The sequence below is a fragment of the Odontesthes bonariensis genome, chromosome 1 (assembly GCF_027942865.1).
Source record: "Odontesthes bonariensis isolate fOdoBon6 chromosome 1, fOdoBon6.hap1, whole genome shotgun sequence".
NCBI lineage: Eukaryota > Metazoa > Chordata > Actinopteri > Atheriniformes > Atherinopsidae > Odontesthes > Odontesthes bonariensis.
In genome coordinates, this window is record NC_134506.1 from 42,918,725 (window position 1) to 42,935,712 (window position 16,988).

The 16,988-nt window shown below is 41.3% G+C and overlaps 1 protein-coding gene across 1 annotated transcript in view; it reads right to left on the reverse strand.

Moving 5' to 3' along the window:
* The window catches only part of LOC142381975 (multiple epidermal growth factor-like domains protein 11), a 180,903-nt gene extending 168,962 nt beyond the window's left edge, over positions 1–11,941 (reverse strand). The window contains exons 1-3 of the mRNA XM_075467346.1: positions 11,899–11,941; positions 3,117–3,250; positions 1,307–1,408 (exon numbers count right to left, since the gene is read on the reverse strand). Coding sequence (XP_075323461.1) covers positions 1,307–1,408; positions 3,117–3,232 — 218 coding nt within the window. The 5' untranslated portion in view covers positions 3,233–3,250; positions 11,899–11,941. The remainder of the gene's footprint in view (positions 1–1,306; positions 1,409–3,116; positions 3,251–11,898) is intronic.
* Between the last annotated feature and the right edge of the window lie 5,047 nt (positions 11,942–16,988).

The following is a 16,988-nucleotide window of genomic DNA, read 5'->3' on the forward strand; positions in this document are numbered from 1 at the left end:
AGTAAAAAAACAACAAATACAAGACGTTTTTGCTTGAAATAAGCAAAAAAATCTGCCAATGGAACTAGTGAAAATCGGCTTGTTAAGATTTCTTGAAATAAGATGTGATATTTGGGACTTTTGAGATAAAAGTGATCTTGAAATTAGCTTAAAAACCTCTTCAAATGTCAAAAAAAGCTTGTTTCATATGATATGTGACTCAAAACAATTTGTTTTCAAGACTTTTTCATTTAACAAGATATTCAAGATGTTTTGTCTTCAAACAAGTCCCTATATCTGGCTGAAATGGTGCTTGTTAGGCAGTTGTGTCTGATATTAAGTGTAATGAGATATTTTGACTAGAAATGAGACAAATATACTTGGTAATACTTTGAATTTTTTCCAGTGTAAATGAGCTAAACTTGTGTTTTTTTGTCCAGCATCCAGATTAGAAGGAATGTTTAAAGTATTATAAGCCGACAAACTGATTTAAACATGAGTGAGAATCTGTTTAGGGACAAACGGCACGAACTGTAATACATGAAGAAGAGGGGCTGATGCCTTCAGCTCCAGCAGAGCCGAGCCCACAGACACACAGAGCCATTTTATATTGTTTGTCAATCTGAAAAGGATTTTTGAAGTTGAAAGTCCGGATTTGACCACCTGGTCAGCGCGAGTCCATCACATCCTCTCAGCGAGCGGTTCTATCATTCTGTCGCTGCCTGTTGTGCCTTCATAGCGTATAAACATGAGATTTAAGGCCTTTTGGGCACATTTACGTTGCCAAACAAACAGGAATATGAATTAAATATTCTATCTGCAACTCAGACAAACACTATAATTGACATATTATCTTATTTAGAAAATACTGCTGCTGTGCATGTAAACGTGTGCACAGATTTAAAGAGAGACAAACACTATGCGTCTCCGCTTCCTGCCCTGGCAAACCTTTGGATTCTGAGCCGTCTGAATGTGTGCGCTTCAGTTTTTATGTGCACGGGATTTAGTGCAGTCAGCTTCTTCCCTGCAGCATCAGCGGCCGGAGGACCAGAGAGGATTTCTGCTGGCGAGCTGAGCAAACAGCTGCTCAGAACGGGGGCAACACGGGAGGGAACTTCCACGATTTTAGAAAGATTTTACAGCAGCAAACATCATGTTTTGGACTTTTAAAAACTCGTCAGGACTTTCGTGTTGCAGCTTCATGTACCTTCATGTTTGAGTTGTTTTAAATTGTGAAGAATTTGCTTGAACTGAGAAAGGCAGAGGAATTAATAAAGCTTTGCTTCAGCAGGCCTGTGTGTTTGTGCACGTGTGTGTGCGCACATACCTGTGTTTGGTGCATTTGAACCAGTTCAGGATGTCAGTGCAGCGGGTGTAGTAGACCTGGTCGAATGGATGGGCGTAAGACTCCTGCACAGTTACTGCATAACTGGGGAAGAGAAGCAAACCTTTAGTTTAACAGGCTGAACAGACAACGTTGAGTTTCCAAACCAGAGTAAACTTCTGTTGTTAAAGGGATAGTTCGCCTCTTTTGACATGAAGCTGTATGACATCCCATATCAGCAATATCATTTATGAACATCTTCTTACCCCCTGCTGCGTCCTGTGAGCAGAGTTCCAGCCTCGTTTTGGTGTTGATGAAGGTAGTCCGGCTAGTTGGCTGGGGTTTAAAAAATAAAGCGTCTTGCTTCTCAAAACAATATGCGTTCAAAAGAGTAATACATTTGCATCACAAAATGGTTCTCCAGGAAAAAGTCAGACCTCAACATTGCTTGGCCCTATTTTCTCTCCCTTCGTATCACTGCCTGCTGCCGCCTGCCAACAGCTGCGCCTGTTATGGTGTTTGCTGCTCGGTCTGCGCTTCAGTCTGCACGGTCTACACAGCAGGCAGTGTTACGAAGAGAGAGAAAATAGCGCCAAGCCATTGTGAGGTCTGACTTTTTCCTGGAGAACGATTTTGTGATGCAAATGTATTACTCTGTTGAACGCATATTGTTTTGAGAAGCAAAACGTTGGTTTTGTAGTAGCCGGACTACTTTCGTCAACACCAAAACGAGGCTCACAGGACGCAGCAGGGGGTAAGAAGATGTTCATAAATGATGTTGCTGATATGGGATGTTACACAGCTTCATGTCAAAAGAGGCGAACTGTCCCTTTAACTAAATCAAACAGTCTCAAACATCAAATTCAACATTTTCTAGAGGATTCTGTGAAATCTGGAGTCTCCACAATGATTTTTAATTCAGTAGCAAACGCCGTTTATCAGGTGTCGCCACAACGAGTCGATCCCATATTATCGTTTTGGGACATCTTTTACGCCATTTATCCGGGCTTTGGGCCGGCACCAGAAACACACTGGCTCCTGTTCCCCAGTGGCTGGGCCTAGGGGACAGTTAACATGCATGTTTTTGGGTGGTGGGAGGAAGCCGGAGTTCCCTGAGAGAACCCACACATACACGACGGGGAGAACATGCAAACTCCCCACAGAAAGGCCCCAGCCGGGAATCGAACCTGGAACTCGAACCTCTCAAATCCGAACATCACAGAGGTTAAAAGATGTTTCTCAGAATACTACCAGTCAGGAGCCTTTCCTTTTAAACTGACCATCAGGAACAGGAAGCATTGATCCCAGAGAGAAGGCACAGAAATGTTTAACGGCCAAAACTCACAGCGTGGTTATGAATGCCGACTGTAACACACACACCTAGTGGCAGGTTTTCAGTGTATTTCACGTGTGCTGATTAAGGGTTCCTGAACTGAGCCAAACCGTTCTCACAGGAAGTGAAAGTTAATATCCATTTGCACGTTTCCCACTGATCCCACGGAGAGATTATCGAACACAGCAGCTGCCCTCCACGTTGCTCTATCTATCAGAAATGGCATTGTGCTTTTTACCCGGCGCGATGCCGAGCGGTGAGACCACTCAAGCAGTCACATCACCGTCGCCCTGAATTTACGGCCGCCGTGTGTCCCCCGCAGTAAACCTCATCCCTCTTTGCATCTGATTATTGGCTAACCCCCTCGGCCTTGATTTGTGGCCGACTCCATTAGCTCACTGCAGCATTTTTTGAATGGCTTTATATCATTCGGGGGGGGATAGGAGAAGAGATGGAACTGCAGGAACTGCAGGAACCGACCTCTCCCAGCGGCTGCACACGTTAGGGTCGTCCGGGTTGAGGGCCGACACCAGAGAGACGAAGCCGAACAGGTTGAGCCACAGCAGAGTGTGGCGGGAAACCCCGCCGGCCGCCATTTTCCTCCTTCCTGCGTCCTGGAAGAAGCAGAGAAAACTGTCAGTGGGGTTACATGGCACTGAAAGGATCGGATTATCTGCTAAATTACAATAAGAATGAGTTGAGCAAGGGTAATTCTCCTTGGATATATGGCGGTGAATGAATGGGATCAGAGGCACAAAGCGTGTCATACCCCGGTATGATAGGTGGCGCTGTACCCATTCCAGCTGTTGCTAATAGAGCCACTTCCTGTTGACCTCTTCACCACCAACAACAACAACAAACTCAGGCATTGGAGAAAGATGGAGAACGCAGAGCCAGATGAAGCTACGTCCCTCTACATTTGGTCTGTGATGAGCTGCTTGTTGCACAAACTCGATGCCCAACGGAGCATTCTCCATCGCGTTGTTTGTTTCTTTCTGACGGCGACAACAACAGGAATATCGTCTCCTTTGACTGCCGGGTCACGACCCCGGGAAAACATCTGGAGCATGCGCAGAACGCAAAGTCTGATTCACCACGAGCTTCAGCGTCTACAAGCAGGTTTAGAGTGACTTTCAACCCAGTTATCTCGGGGTCTGAATCCGATCCAATTCTTAGTCAGATTAAGGTGTCTACATGCACTTAATAACTCAGTCTGATTGTAATTTAGCCAATAATCCGATCCTTTCAGTGCCATGTGACCCCACTGAATGAGGATAATAGTTGAAGTTAATAAAAAAACAACACGATGGTCAGGATTAAACCCGTTAACTCTAAACAGGTGAATACAAAACGTACGATTCACTATGTTTCCAGTAAAGCGGCGCCACGACATGACGGACAACACTGAGAGAGCTTACATGTCAACTCATTCTCTGACATTAAATTCTGAGACCACTCTGAGAAATGTTACAAAATAAGACCGAATGCCACCGTTATCGGGCGATTCTTTTATTCTGGGACTCTAAGAACTCCTAAATCATGGCCTGATCATGTGGTGGAGGTGTATTTGAGATACTCCACCTTTATAACTGTAATGTTTGCTGAGGTGTGGTCCCTCCCTTAAAGGGATAGTTCGCCTCTTTTGACATGAAGCTGTATGACATCCCATACTAGCAATATCATTTATGGACATTTTTTTACCCCCTGCTGCGTCCTGTGAGCAGAGTTCCAGCCTCGTTTTGTCGTTGACGAAAGTAGTCCGCCTGCCGACAGCCGCGCCTGTTACGGTGTTTGCTGCTCGGAAGCAGGGGACTGCTCGGTCTGAACTTCGGTCTGCACGGTCTACGCAGCAGGCAGTGATACGAAGGGAGAGAAAATAGGGCCAAGCGATTGTGAGGTCTGATTTTTTCCTGGAGAACGATTTTGTGATGCAAATATATTACTCTGTTGAACGCATATTGTTTTGAGAAGCAAAACACTTTTTTTTTTAAACCCCAGCCAACTAGCCGGACTACTTTCGTCAACGCCAAAACGAGGCTGGAACTCTGCTCACAGGACGCAGCAGGGGGTAAGAAGATGTTCATAAATGATGTTGCTGATATGGGATGTCATACAGCTTCATGTCAAAAGAGGCGAACTATCCCTTTAATGCCAGACGTAGCAGAGGAGCTCAGACTCTGAAGACTTTCCTCTGAATAATGAGATAAAAGACGAGGTGGAATCATTTCGGGACGTTAAAGAGTCACAGCTCGGATGTTAGCCTAAGTTACTGTAGTTCCACTCGCTGGTTTAACTTTGTGCAGAGCGACACTAATGAGGAGCCGGAGACCAAAGTCTTCCCCTGCAGAGGCCATTTTACATCTGGAGACAGGTGAGATTAACGGACGCTGAGCAGGTGCTCAATTCTAACACAGACGTTCCCAAACTCAGACATGCACTCGTATACAAAGACATTCATCTTTTTAATAATGCATCAATCGACTGAAGACGGATCCCATTTGGTTGCTTAATGCATTCATTTGTTTTCAGGATGTTTCGAATCACTCGCTCTGAGATGATTCTTTAGATCAACACCGTCATGGAGGCGTCTGCATGAGTGTTGCTGACAAGCTTCTGGGGTACAGTTTGAATAACTGAAGGAAATTGTCAGGGTGCGGGTTGGCAGGACACAGATGCGGACTCCAGAGGTGAGAAGCAAACTGGGTTTATTATTCAGAAACAAGTTTAACAAAAGGCGCGGCTGAGCCGGATGACAAAAACTAAGCTGTGGGACGAAACATGAAGATGACTATGGTTGTGTTCGAAACCGCTTTCTTCTCCTACTACTCCCACTAAGTTCCCGGATGCATACTAGATTCTCTGAAATGTTGGGTATGCATCATGAGGTCACTACTCATACTCAAACTACCCAAGATGCAACGTAACGTGACGTCGCCGATCGTCATTTCCTGTCAAAACGGCAGTTTCAAGCTAGCTACAACGAGGGTAGGTTCACTTCCTGTTTTCAAAACAAAAGCACCAATTGTATGGTAATGGCTTTCCCTATGATAAAAGGCAACGGGTATTTTATTTTGTGAAAATAACCGGAAGTGCGTTGCTCACTGCGGCTAGCTTTAGTAGCGCCGAATTCGTGGGAACGAAATTGTAAATAGGCGGTATTTTGTCAGGTTTTCAACACGTTGGGGATCTAAACGACTACTTTCTCACCTGGAAATGTTTCAAATGTTGCTAAAGTTTACAGAGTTTAGAGCTTAAGAGAAATCAGCTTCAGGCCGGCTGATTTCGGCTCGGGCAGGAGCGAAATGCATTGTGGGTAAACGCTCTGCATACTGTCTGATCGATGAGTAAGCAGTATGCAGAATGGAAGTATGTAGTATGTAGTATGTAGTATGCGGTTTCGAACACAGCGTAAGAGTGACTGGCAAATGAGTGCAGCTGGGGGCAATGAATGCAGGTGACGTGAGTGAAACTAATGAACATGGGAACCGAGGGGAAAAACAATGGAAAAACTAAAACAAAACATGAACTCAAAAACCAAGAAATGACACAAACTAAAACATGATAAAACATCAAACTAAAAACATGGGGAAAACCCCATGGACTTGACAGAAATGACCCCGAAGTATCTGAGCAGCAGACGTGATAAGAGCCGTTTGAATCCTCTAAATGGGGTCATCTTAGCTTTGTTGCCTCACATCAAGAAGGTTCCTGGTTCTAATCTCAGCCGGGCTCTTCTCTCAGGGAAGAGAAAACATGCACGTTAATAAAGTGTGGTCGGTTGTTTGTGTTATTTGGCTCTGTGATGACCTCATCCAGGGTGCACCCTGCCTCTCACCCAATGACAGCTGGGATAGGCTCCATACCCCACTGGATAATTAATTTCTTTTAAATGGGTTTGGAGAATAAATGGATGGATGGCACCGTTAGTTGCATTTATGGTTTGATTATATTTTATGGTCTGTGTGTTTATGGTTTGAAACAGTTTGGGTTTTATGTACACGAACAGAGTTGGGGATGGTGCACAAAGTGATCTTTGAACAGGATGTTTTTAATTACAGCCGTGGTTGTAAACACACTCTTTATCTATACTGAGGCAGGAGGTGGGTTGACATTATGAATGGGAAGTAGAAGAAGAAACGTTAGTAAAAAAGACAGAGCTCTGCCAAAGTTTAGTAACCCAGTGCTTCTTTCTTTTTACGTCCAAGTGGCCGCTGCCATCTTCATTTTACTCAGGAATGTTCCATCAGTTAGCACTTACATGGACCATCCGAGGTGCTGTAGCACCAGTTTGTCTGGGCTGAAGTGAGAGCTGAGAACCAGTTTGGTGGAAAAGAGTCATCAGCGTCCTCTTTGAAATCTATTTATCAATCGACCTATATACATACACATCATTATTGTACCCACTAAATCCCATTCGGGGGGGGGGCGGCTGGATTTGCCACCAGTCTATCGCAGCATACGTTATCATCAATACTTTACATTTCCCTGCGATACAACAAACATGTTTTAATGCCACTTTATATGGACCTTAAAGGGGAAGTTTGGGTTTTTTAAACCTGGACCTTATTTCTGGCATAAAATACCTTCATCTACTCACCGAAACTGTTATCGGTGAGTAGATGAATGTATTTTATGCCAGTTTAAAAAAAAACAAAAAACTTCCCCTTTAAGTTCACAAACTACTTCAAAAACAAGTGTGCGTTAGTTATGCATCACTTTCCTCTGACCCTTGTAGAAGAAATTAGTAGATATGTTATTATAAATAGTGTGTAATTCCCAACATTCTCAAGTTATTTACCCATTTTGTTTTTTTTATCATGAATTAAGGCGCTGCTTTTAAGTACTTGCAGGTATTATGTAAATGTACTACACTGAACTAGATAGACTGATGCATTCTTTATACAGCCTGCAGGATATTCAAAAATGTACAAATACAAAAGTAATAAAGTTTTTTTTTTTAAATGCAGAAGGAAACTGGCCCAAAAACAATGGTGCAAAATGAGTTTGAGAACAGCTTCGAGCTGCCTGGTACAGGCTGAAACCGGCTCAGTCCGGCCCGAGGGCGAAACGCGCCACCATTAGCTCAGACAGCAGAAATCTGAAATGTTGGCCGAGAACTAAACCAAGAGAGGAGAAGTATTTTTTTTGTCTTTTTTAAGAAAATGAGTGAGAATGATTCCACATTTGCATTGTGCAGGGTTTTATTCACTCGGATTTAATCCTTTTTTCCTAAATAAACTTTACTACAGTAGATTTTTTAATCTTTTTTGGCTGTTTTTCTAACTCAAACAGTCTATTTTGTGCATTTTTGATTAAGGTTCCTGTGAAAATACAGTATCAGAACTGACCCTGACCTGGAATATTTTTTAAGCAACAACCCTGGAAACATTTTTGCAGTTGGTGCCATTTCTACCACTGGCTGTATTTTCTGTATTTTTGGTTTTGTCCAATACATGTTTCCTTGGATCTGCTTGGATCTCTAATTATTCGTCTTTCACATTCCGCTGCTTGTATTTACACTAAAAATAGTACAAAGCTGAACATCCACTTTTGAGGGTTTTAACCAATACGGAAGGAAAATTGTAATTACAGCAATTTACATAAGTGGCCAAGAGGAAATAATTGATAAAAAAATATATATTGATAAAATTGGTCGGCAGCAATTCTGTAAATGTCATAAAAAGCAGCAGTAAGACCTGTGAAGCTGGGCTGTAAACACAGATGTGAACAACACAAAGCACTTAAGAAAGGAGAGCTGAATGCACAGCGAGAGCAAATAGTCCAGAAAGGCTGAATATGAAAAAAAAAAAAAAAAAAAGCTCCAGCATACTGCTGAGTTTCCATTCAGGAGATGCAGTGCTGTCGATGAGTGTCAAACAACCATTTTGGTTTCAAGAGAAATCATTCACCGCTTCACATAAACATGAGCTACAACTGTAAAAGGCAGCAGCAGAGAATCATCACTCTTCGCTGATGTTTCCCAGAAATGGCCGATACCGACGATTCTCGATGCCAAAAGAATTACAGAAACATTGATATTAGCTTCACACGGCAGAGAGCCGTTACTGCCGACACCCTCACACGAAGTAAGGGGGTCATTTAGGGCGACGCGAGCGCAAACATTCGCCTAAATTTCAGGTCTGGACTCTGAAATGTCTCCATGGAGGAGCCGGCGCCCTCCAAACGTTCGCTCAACGACCGCTTCCTGGAAGCGGCGGACATGACAGTGACTCAGACCTCTTCCTCGTGCCATCGGGCCCCTTCAGCGTCACACCCCGACAGCCAGAAATATGGTGAATAAACGCCTGAGTGACAGAAGTGCAACGAGCCAAAATCTCCCGCCCACGCTGTCCTGCAGAAGAATGACATTTCTGCTGGAGCGCCATCATTAGGTGTGATATGAGGAGAGGACCGTGGACCATTTCTGCTTTTCCATCAGGCGTCTGGCTGCGTGGAGACAGGCTGCAGACAGGCTGCAGACAGGCTGCAGACAGGCGAGGTGGTGAATCAGTGATGAAACCATCTCCAGTTACAATCCTAATCAGTTCAAACTTGAAATAATCCACATACTGTTGCATATGCTGCTGAAATATGCAAATTATTTTCCATTTAACGGCTGGGTTTCTCTTCTTTTCGGTCAGCGTTGGAGTTTGTGTGAACAGTTGTCTCGTCTTGCTTGATGTACAACCCAGTTTCCAGAAAGGGAGAGACTCCTTTCAGAACCCGACGATACGTGAAGTCCAAACTTTTCAGGAAATTAAAGGGACAGTTCGCCTCTTTTGACATGAAGCTGTATGACATCCCATATCAGCAACATCATTTCTGAACATCTTCTTACCCCCTGCTGCGTCCTGTGAGCAGAGTTCCAGCCTCGTTTTGGTGTTGATGAAGGTAGTCCGGCTAGTTGGCTGGGGTTTAAAAAATAAAGCGTTTTGCTTCTCAAAACAATATGCGTTCAACAGAGTAATACATTTGCATCACAAAATGGTTCTCCAGGAAAAAGTCAGACCTCACAACCGCTTGGCCCTATTTTCTCTCCCTTCGTATCACTGCCTGCTGCCGCCTACCGACAGCCGCGCCTGTTACGGTGTTTGCTGCTCGGAAGCAGGGGACTGCTCGGTCTGCACAGCAGGCAGTGATACGAAGGGAGAGACAAGGCCAAAACGAGGCTGGAACTCGGCTCACAGGACGCAGCAGGGGGTAAGAAAATGTTCATAAATGATGTTTCTAATATGGGATGTCATACAGCTTCATGTCAAAAGAGGCAAACTATCCCTTTAATGTTGAAAGTTTGTGTGATATTGATCATAATTAGGGCTGGGTGAGTTAACTCGTTATTATTGCATTAATGCGCGATAAAAATTTTATCCGCGTTAAATAATTAACAAGTTAACGCGATCTTTAACTTGTTATTAATTTTATTATTGTAAAAGTCTGTTGAATGCATCACATTCACACAGTTACAGCAAACACCACAAAGCATGGAGTAATAAAATAAAGATAAACTAGCAGCTAACATCACCGCTACAGGTGCTCCTCGGTCTCTGTGTGAAGTAGGGCTGGGCGGATCGATTTAAAATATCGATAGTATCGATACCAACGTTGGTATTGGGTATTGATCGATACTTGTGTGATGAGATGGATTCTTAAGTTTCAATTTCTCAACTCCAGGTATTTACAGAGCGACCGACTGGCCGTACAACACCGCTCTTCTCTCACTTCTCTCATGCTCAATTAGGCGAGCAGCCCACTGCTGTGGCTGCATGATGGCAGAGCGGAAGAGGAGCGCCGTTTGGAGCTTTTTTCCTGCTGAAAACAGAACCACTGCAACCTGCCATGTTTGCAGGAAACAAATTCGGTACTGTGGCAACACCACAAATTTACAGAAGCACATGAAAACACACCCCAACCAGAACTCTGAGCTGCAGAGCAAACGGAAGGAGGAAGACAGGGAAAGCAGACCCCCAGCGCAAAAAAGTCTTGAGTTTGTTAATTGCAAATGGAGATTAGCATCCCAAAAGGGAAATTTAAGTTTTAAGATTTCTATAAAAATACTTAATACAAGTATTTTTATTTGTCTGAAAACTTTTTCCTGTGTTTTATCATCATCATAAACATGATTAAGTAAAGGAAAACTTACAAAATAATTAAATAATCATGAAAATTCAAGTTTTCATTCAAATTTGCATATTGATGCATTCACTTAATAAATTATGATACATTGCTCTCCCCTACACAAAAATAGATGGTAGTAGTAAAAAGTATCTCTATTGGCAAAACTGGCCCTGTATTTACTTGGTATTGGATCGATACCAAATTTTGCAGTATTGCACAGCCCTAGTGTGAAGCTGACGGAGCTAACCGGCGCTACTTCCTGTTTTACTTGTTTCAACATAAAAGCACGTATTTCAAAATAAAAAAATTTAAAAACTCCTGCATTTACAGCCAAGTTGAATTGTCTTCTCAGCGTAGTAGTTCCAGTCTAAAATATCACTTAAAGGCAAAACACACAACTGATAGCAGCAAGTCATTCAAGGAAACAGACAGTGGAGCGAGGCTTCTACATAAAAACTACAGAAAGATGCTGATGTTAAAAGTGTGTTTGCACAACAGATGTTATGGCACTTTCATTCATATGGCAGCACATTTAAAATAAACTAAATGCTAAAAGCTATACGCTACTTTTGAATTCATTTTTGGATTTTGCGTACAAATGCGATTAATCGTGATTAATCAGGGAAATCATGTGATTAATTAGATTAAACATGTTAATCGTTGCCCAGCCCTAATAATTACATTTTAAAGTATGAGGCACAGATGTGATTATAGCCATATATTTGTTAGTTAAGATAACTAGATAGCTGGAGAAAACATAACCATTATGATGCTGATTGATTTGCACAAACATGATCAATAAACATGATCATGAAAAATATTTACATGGTGATATGACCATAAATGCTGTGTTTATTTCCCTTAAATAATTAAAACAAGAATTTTGTTTTAACAAAGATGACAAAAATGTTCAAACAACAAATCTGAGGTTTATTTGTTCCAAATAAATTAAGAGCTAATTGGAGGCACGAGTTAAAACAACCGTCAGATCTTTTTTTTTGAGATGGCTGCTCAGACTCACAGACAGACAGGAAATAATCACAAAAAATGAACACGACTGTCAAGCACAACCAAATGAGCGCTTACTCTGCAGAACACTTTGAATTTAACATCGTTTTGTGTTGCCTTCAGACGCAGCGCAGCTTACCTTCAGCTGAAGTGAGCGTGACGAACGCAGATCTGCTGCGATCTGAAGATGAGACCAGACCTCAGAAACCCTGCGTTTAAGACAGAGAGAAACACACTTAGGATGAATGTTTTTAATCACAGTCAGCTTTTTTTGATCGATTGATAGATTTTTAAAAAAATCGTATTGTATAAAAAAAGAAAATGTGTGTAATTATTTGTACATACAAAAGAAAGAAAAAGAGAAATTAAAAAAATAAATAAAAATAAAAAACTCAATCCCATAAAGTGCTAATACAAAACAAAACACCACACATTGTTCGAAAAAGGAATGGGAAGAAGTACAATACTTTTTTAGTTTCCCACCCCTTTTTTAACTACTCTTCAGTTTGTAAATATCCTAACTACAATACACCTATATAAATATTTGCCATATACTGTACACACTTCCTAAATAAATATATAATCACAAAAATAATATATACTACACACATATCCTTGTAAATATATATATATAAATATAAATAACAATCCCCATAAATAAATATATACCATATACTAATTAAATTACAATATAACAATTAACCCTATTCTATTCATATATTTATCCCTCATCGTCCTTCCTCTTCCATGTACTTGTTTAAAAATATTTTTGGTACCTTGGTACAGAATTATATTTGCACTTTGTTTTATTTCTTTCTCCAGACTGTTCCACAAAGTCCCCCCACAGCTCGATACGCACATGCTTTTCATATTTGTTCAGACCTTTGTTTTTTTTTTTTTTAAATGTAGGTCTTCCCTTAGATTTTAACACAAAGAAGAATGATTCGTAGCCACACAGAGCCACATGGGTTATTAATCAGTAACCATCAGCCGTTGTGCTGCATTAATTATAGAGCCGGTTCTGTTAGATTCTGCAGAATCAACCCCCCCCCCCCCCCCCACACTCATACTTTAGTTTTCCACTGCAACATCTTAATCATCACCTTTTACTTAGATACACCAGAGGACACCAAATCTGCAGAGAACTCACTTCCTGTAATTAATTCAATTTCAGCACATACAGGTGGAAGCTTCCATCGGAGATTCTTTAAGATTAAAACGGAAAGATTATTCAGGACCCTCAAATGTTCAGTCAGCAGCGGTTTTACCTGAGCTCTGCCATATTTTATCACTGCAGTTTATAAAAATTAAAGCCACATCAGAGCAGGCTGTGGATGTGTGTGTGCGAACGGGGAAGACAAAGGTTTAAAAAACTTGAAATAAATTCTCATCTGTCGCACAGCTGCATCACCAGGAAAGTTGTTCAAACTGAAGCGGAGCCCAGTGTTTTTGAATTATTTATGAGTGGAATTAACATAAGATGTGTTGTAACAGGAATTTGTATAGGCTGGCTTTTATATAATGAAATCCAAACAAAAATTAGGACAGCGAGTTTTCATTTATCAGTGGTTTGGTTTTTTTATCAGCAGCAGTGAGAGTGAAACAGAAGAGCTTCTGCTTATTCTGAGCGTCTCACAGCGAAAAACTGCTTTTACTCTCTGCACATCCACCGGACCAGAGGCCTCGAGTATGAACTGTGCACACGTACGAAACTATTAAGCATGCAACCCAGCCAGCATGTCCATGTGGGGCCCATAAGGTTTAAATTTGGGCAGATAAGGGTCCCAAGTGGGTTTGTCCGCAGTTTCCACGGTGGCCTCACCTGTGTTTGCCTATATGGGTTTCAAAGTGCAACTTGAAGGGTTAGGGTTACCCTAAGCCTTAAATTATTCCAAAGGCAATACAGATAAGCACATCACACAAAGTAAAAGAATGTTCACATTCAAATTGGCTAAATGCAAAGTCCAACTAAAGCCACACAGCAACTTGACATTTTCCAGAATCTGAACTATCTAAGTAGATGCACGATTAGTTAGGATCAAGTTTAACACCAGAAAGATCAAAGGAAAGATAACTACAAAACCTCCAAATTCAAATTTTACGCTTAAGTACCGGAGAAAAAAGCCAACTTTTCCTCACACTGGAGAGCTTCGAGTCATTTCCCACAGGAGAAACGTGCCCGTCTTTACAGCCAGTAAACTGAACAGTTTTCCCTGATCATGTGACATGTGATTCCTCAGTCCCCTGCTTTTTTTTCCTCTTTATTTGCTTCCTTTGGGTTCAATACTCAGAAAGCATGGGACAGTCAAATATACATGGCACTAAAGAAAAGGAGCTCTATCGATCAAGCCCCTACTTCTATGTCTTGAAGACGTTAAAGCCTGGATGGCTTTAAATTTCCTAAATTCCTAAACAGCAAAAGTCTGTTGCTCACAGGCTTTTATTTTGTAAAAGTCTGCTGCTCACATGCTTTTATTTTGTATAAGTCTGTTGTTCACAGGCTTTTATTATTGTAAAAGTCTGTTGCTCACATGCTTTTATTTTGTAAAAGTCTGTTGCTCACATGCTTTTATTTTGTAAAAGTCTGTTGCTCACAGGCTTTTATTTTGTAAAAGTCTGCTGCTCACATGCTTTTATTTTGTAAAAGTCTGTTGTTCACAGGCTTTTATTATTGTAAAAGTCTGTATCTCACAGGCTTTTATTATTGTAAAAGTCTGTTGCTCACAGGCTTTTATTTTGTAAAAGTCTGTTGCTCACAGGCTTTTATTTTGTAAAAGTCTGTTGCTCACAGGCTTTTGTTTTGTAAAAGTCTGTTGCTGTGGAACAGGAAAAGAAAGTAATCGGCGGATCCACCAAACCTGGAGAAGGGTACGGAACTTTTACTCGGCCATTTTCATTTTAAAGTTCTTACAGACGGCGGAGTCGACAGAACCAAAGTCATCTGTAAACACTGCCAAGTTGAATTGTCTTCTCAGCGTAGTAGTTCCAGTCTAAAATATCACTTAAAGGCAAAACACACAACTGATAGCAGCAAGTCATTCAAGGAAACAGACAGTGGAGCGAGGCTTCTACATAAAAACTACAGAAAGATGCTGATGTTAAAAGTGTGTTTGCACAACAAATGTTATGGCACTTTCATTCATATGGCAGCACATTTAAAATAAAGCTAAATGCTAAAAGCTATACACTACTTTTGGATTCATTTTTGGATTTTGCGTACAAATGCGATTAATCGTGATTAATCAGGGAAATCATGTGATTAATTAGATTAAACATTTTAATCGTTGCCCAGCCCTAGTTTTAACCCTTTTAATTCTTGTTGTTCGTCTTATTTTACACTGCTTTCTGCGTCTTGTGTTGGATGATGTTTGTTCGGCATGATGTGCTGTTTGTAAATGTGCTACAGAAATAAAGTCGCCTTGAATATGAAATGAAGAGCCAGTAAAGAGCTGCAAAGTTTCCTTGAATGACTTGCTGCTATCAGTTGTGTGTTTTGCCTTTAAGTGATATTTTAGACTGGAACTACTACGCTGAGAAGACAATTCAACTTGGCTGTAAATGCAAGAGTTTTTTTTTAAATTTATTTTGAAATACATGCTTTTATGTTGAAACAAGTAAAACAGGAAGTAACGCCGGTTAGCTCCGTGAGCTTCACACAGAGACCGAGGAGCAGTTCCAGTTCCATCTTCAACATCAGAGCATGGTAAACACAGAGCTGCAGTTGTCTAATCTCACAGTTATAAAAACAAACTTTCTCCAGGTCGCTAAAAGAAAGAAAATCTTTCATCTCAAACCTCTGAACGCATTAAAAGCTGTTTTTTTAAAGCTGCCTTGTTCTGCTCCCAGTGGGGGGTTGGTGGGGGCATAATTCTGAGTATCTTCAGAATAAAAGCGGGAGACAATATCATGTTTGTTTTTTTTAAATATGAACCCCAGCAGTATATAGTACGGCCCGCTGAGGAGCAGCCGGAGGGGCTGATTCTATCACACAGACTAGATTTAAACCCCATTAGAGCAGCACCATCAATAGTGACCACTGTTGGAGATGAGAAATTAGGATATTATGGTCCACATTATCGGGCACAGCAGACAGATCCAGCAGAATCACCAGCGTCAGCAATAAATAAGAGATCATTAAAAACGGACCGATTCAGCGCCGTGATGCGAACTAAAACACCTCAAATTTATTTACAAAGTGAAACAGAAAGATTCAGCTCTATTGTTGTTTGATTTTTTTTTTTTTTCTGTCTCTGTGTTGCTTTTCAGAGAACAGTTCAGGCAGCAGCCCCAGATGCCCCAGATGCCCCGGCCTAATGACATCTATCCGTCACAGATGTCTGATCGGACTCAGATTACCGTGCAGCAGGACAGCCAAGAAGAAGTAGTGGGAAATGTAGTTTTATATATAAAAAGGAACTAAAATACGATGAATCATGAGACTTTTTTTTTAACTTTCTTACTGCTTCTGTTAGAGTGTTGCAGAGATGGGACCAAGTCACACATGTGCAAGTCTCAAGTCTTAGCTTTCAAGTCAAAGTCACCTTATTATTGCAATTTTACCTGCAGAATCTGATCTTAATAAAGTAAAAACACAAAGATATAAGTAACTGTCAGTAAACATCATTGGCCAATGTGTCCAACCTGTCCACCCCGTATCATATCAGGCTAACGTTAGCTAACTACCGACTAGGCTAACAGGATAATATTAGCTCATTTTTCGTCTTTTGCCGTCAAAATGGTAATTACGAAAGCCGAAGACAACGACTCTCGGTCCCGCTGACATGATGATGCATATCTGATATGAGTTTATTCTCTCCAATAAACACGTAAGGTATGTAGAGAGGGCATGGCTGACTGACAGGGTAGGGATCCAATCATGACCCATTCTCAGCCTGCGCTCCTACCGGGTAATCAATGTTATCTTTTAAATTTATTTATTAATTTTATATTCAAACTGAAAACATGAACTGAATAACAGAATAACACTCAAGTCATTCAATTCATTCAAGTCATCTTGTCTCAAGTCAAGTCAAGTGCCGAGTCTTTAACTTCCAAGTCCGAGTCGAGTCTCGAGTCTTTTCATTTTTTGTCACAAGTCATCAAAACAGCGACTGGAGTCCCCATCTCTGCCTAAGAGTGTGCAGTATGCAGAATTGTTTTTCTTAAAGGGATCTTTTCTCTGCGTCTCTGCCACGCGTCGGCTTCGTGTTCAGCGGGTCCTGCTCTTCA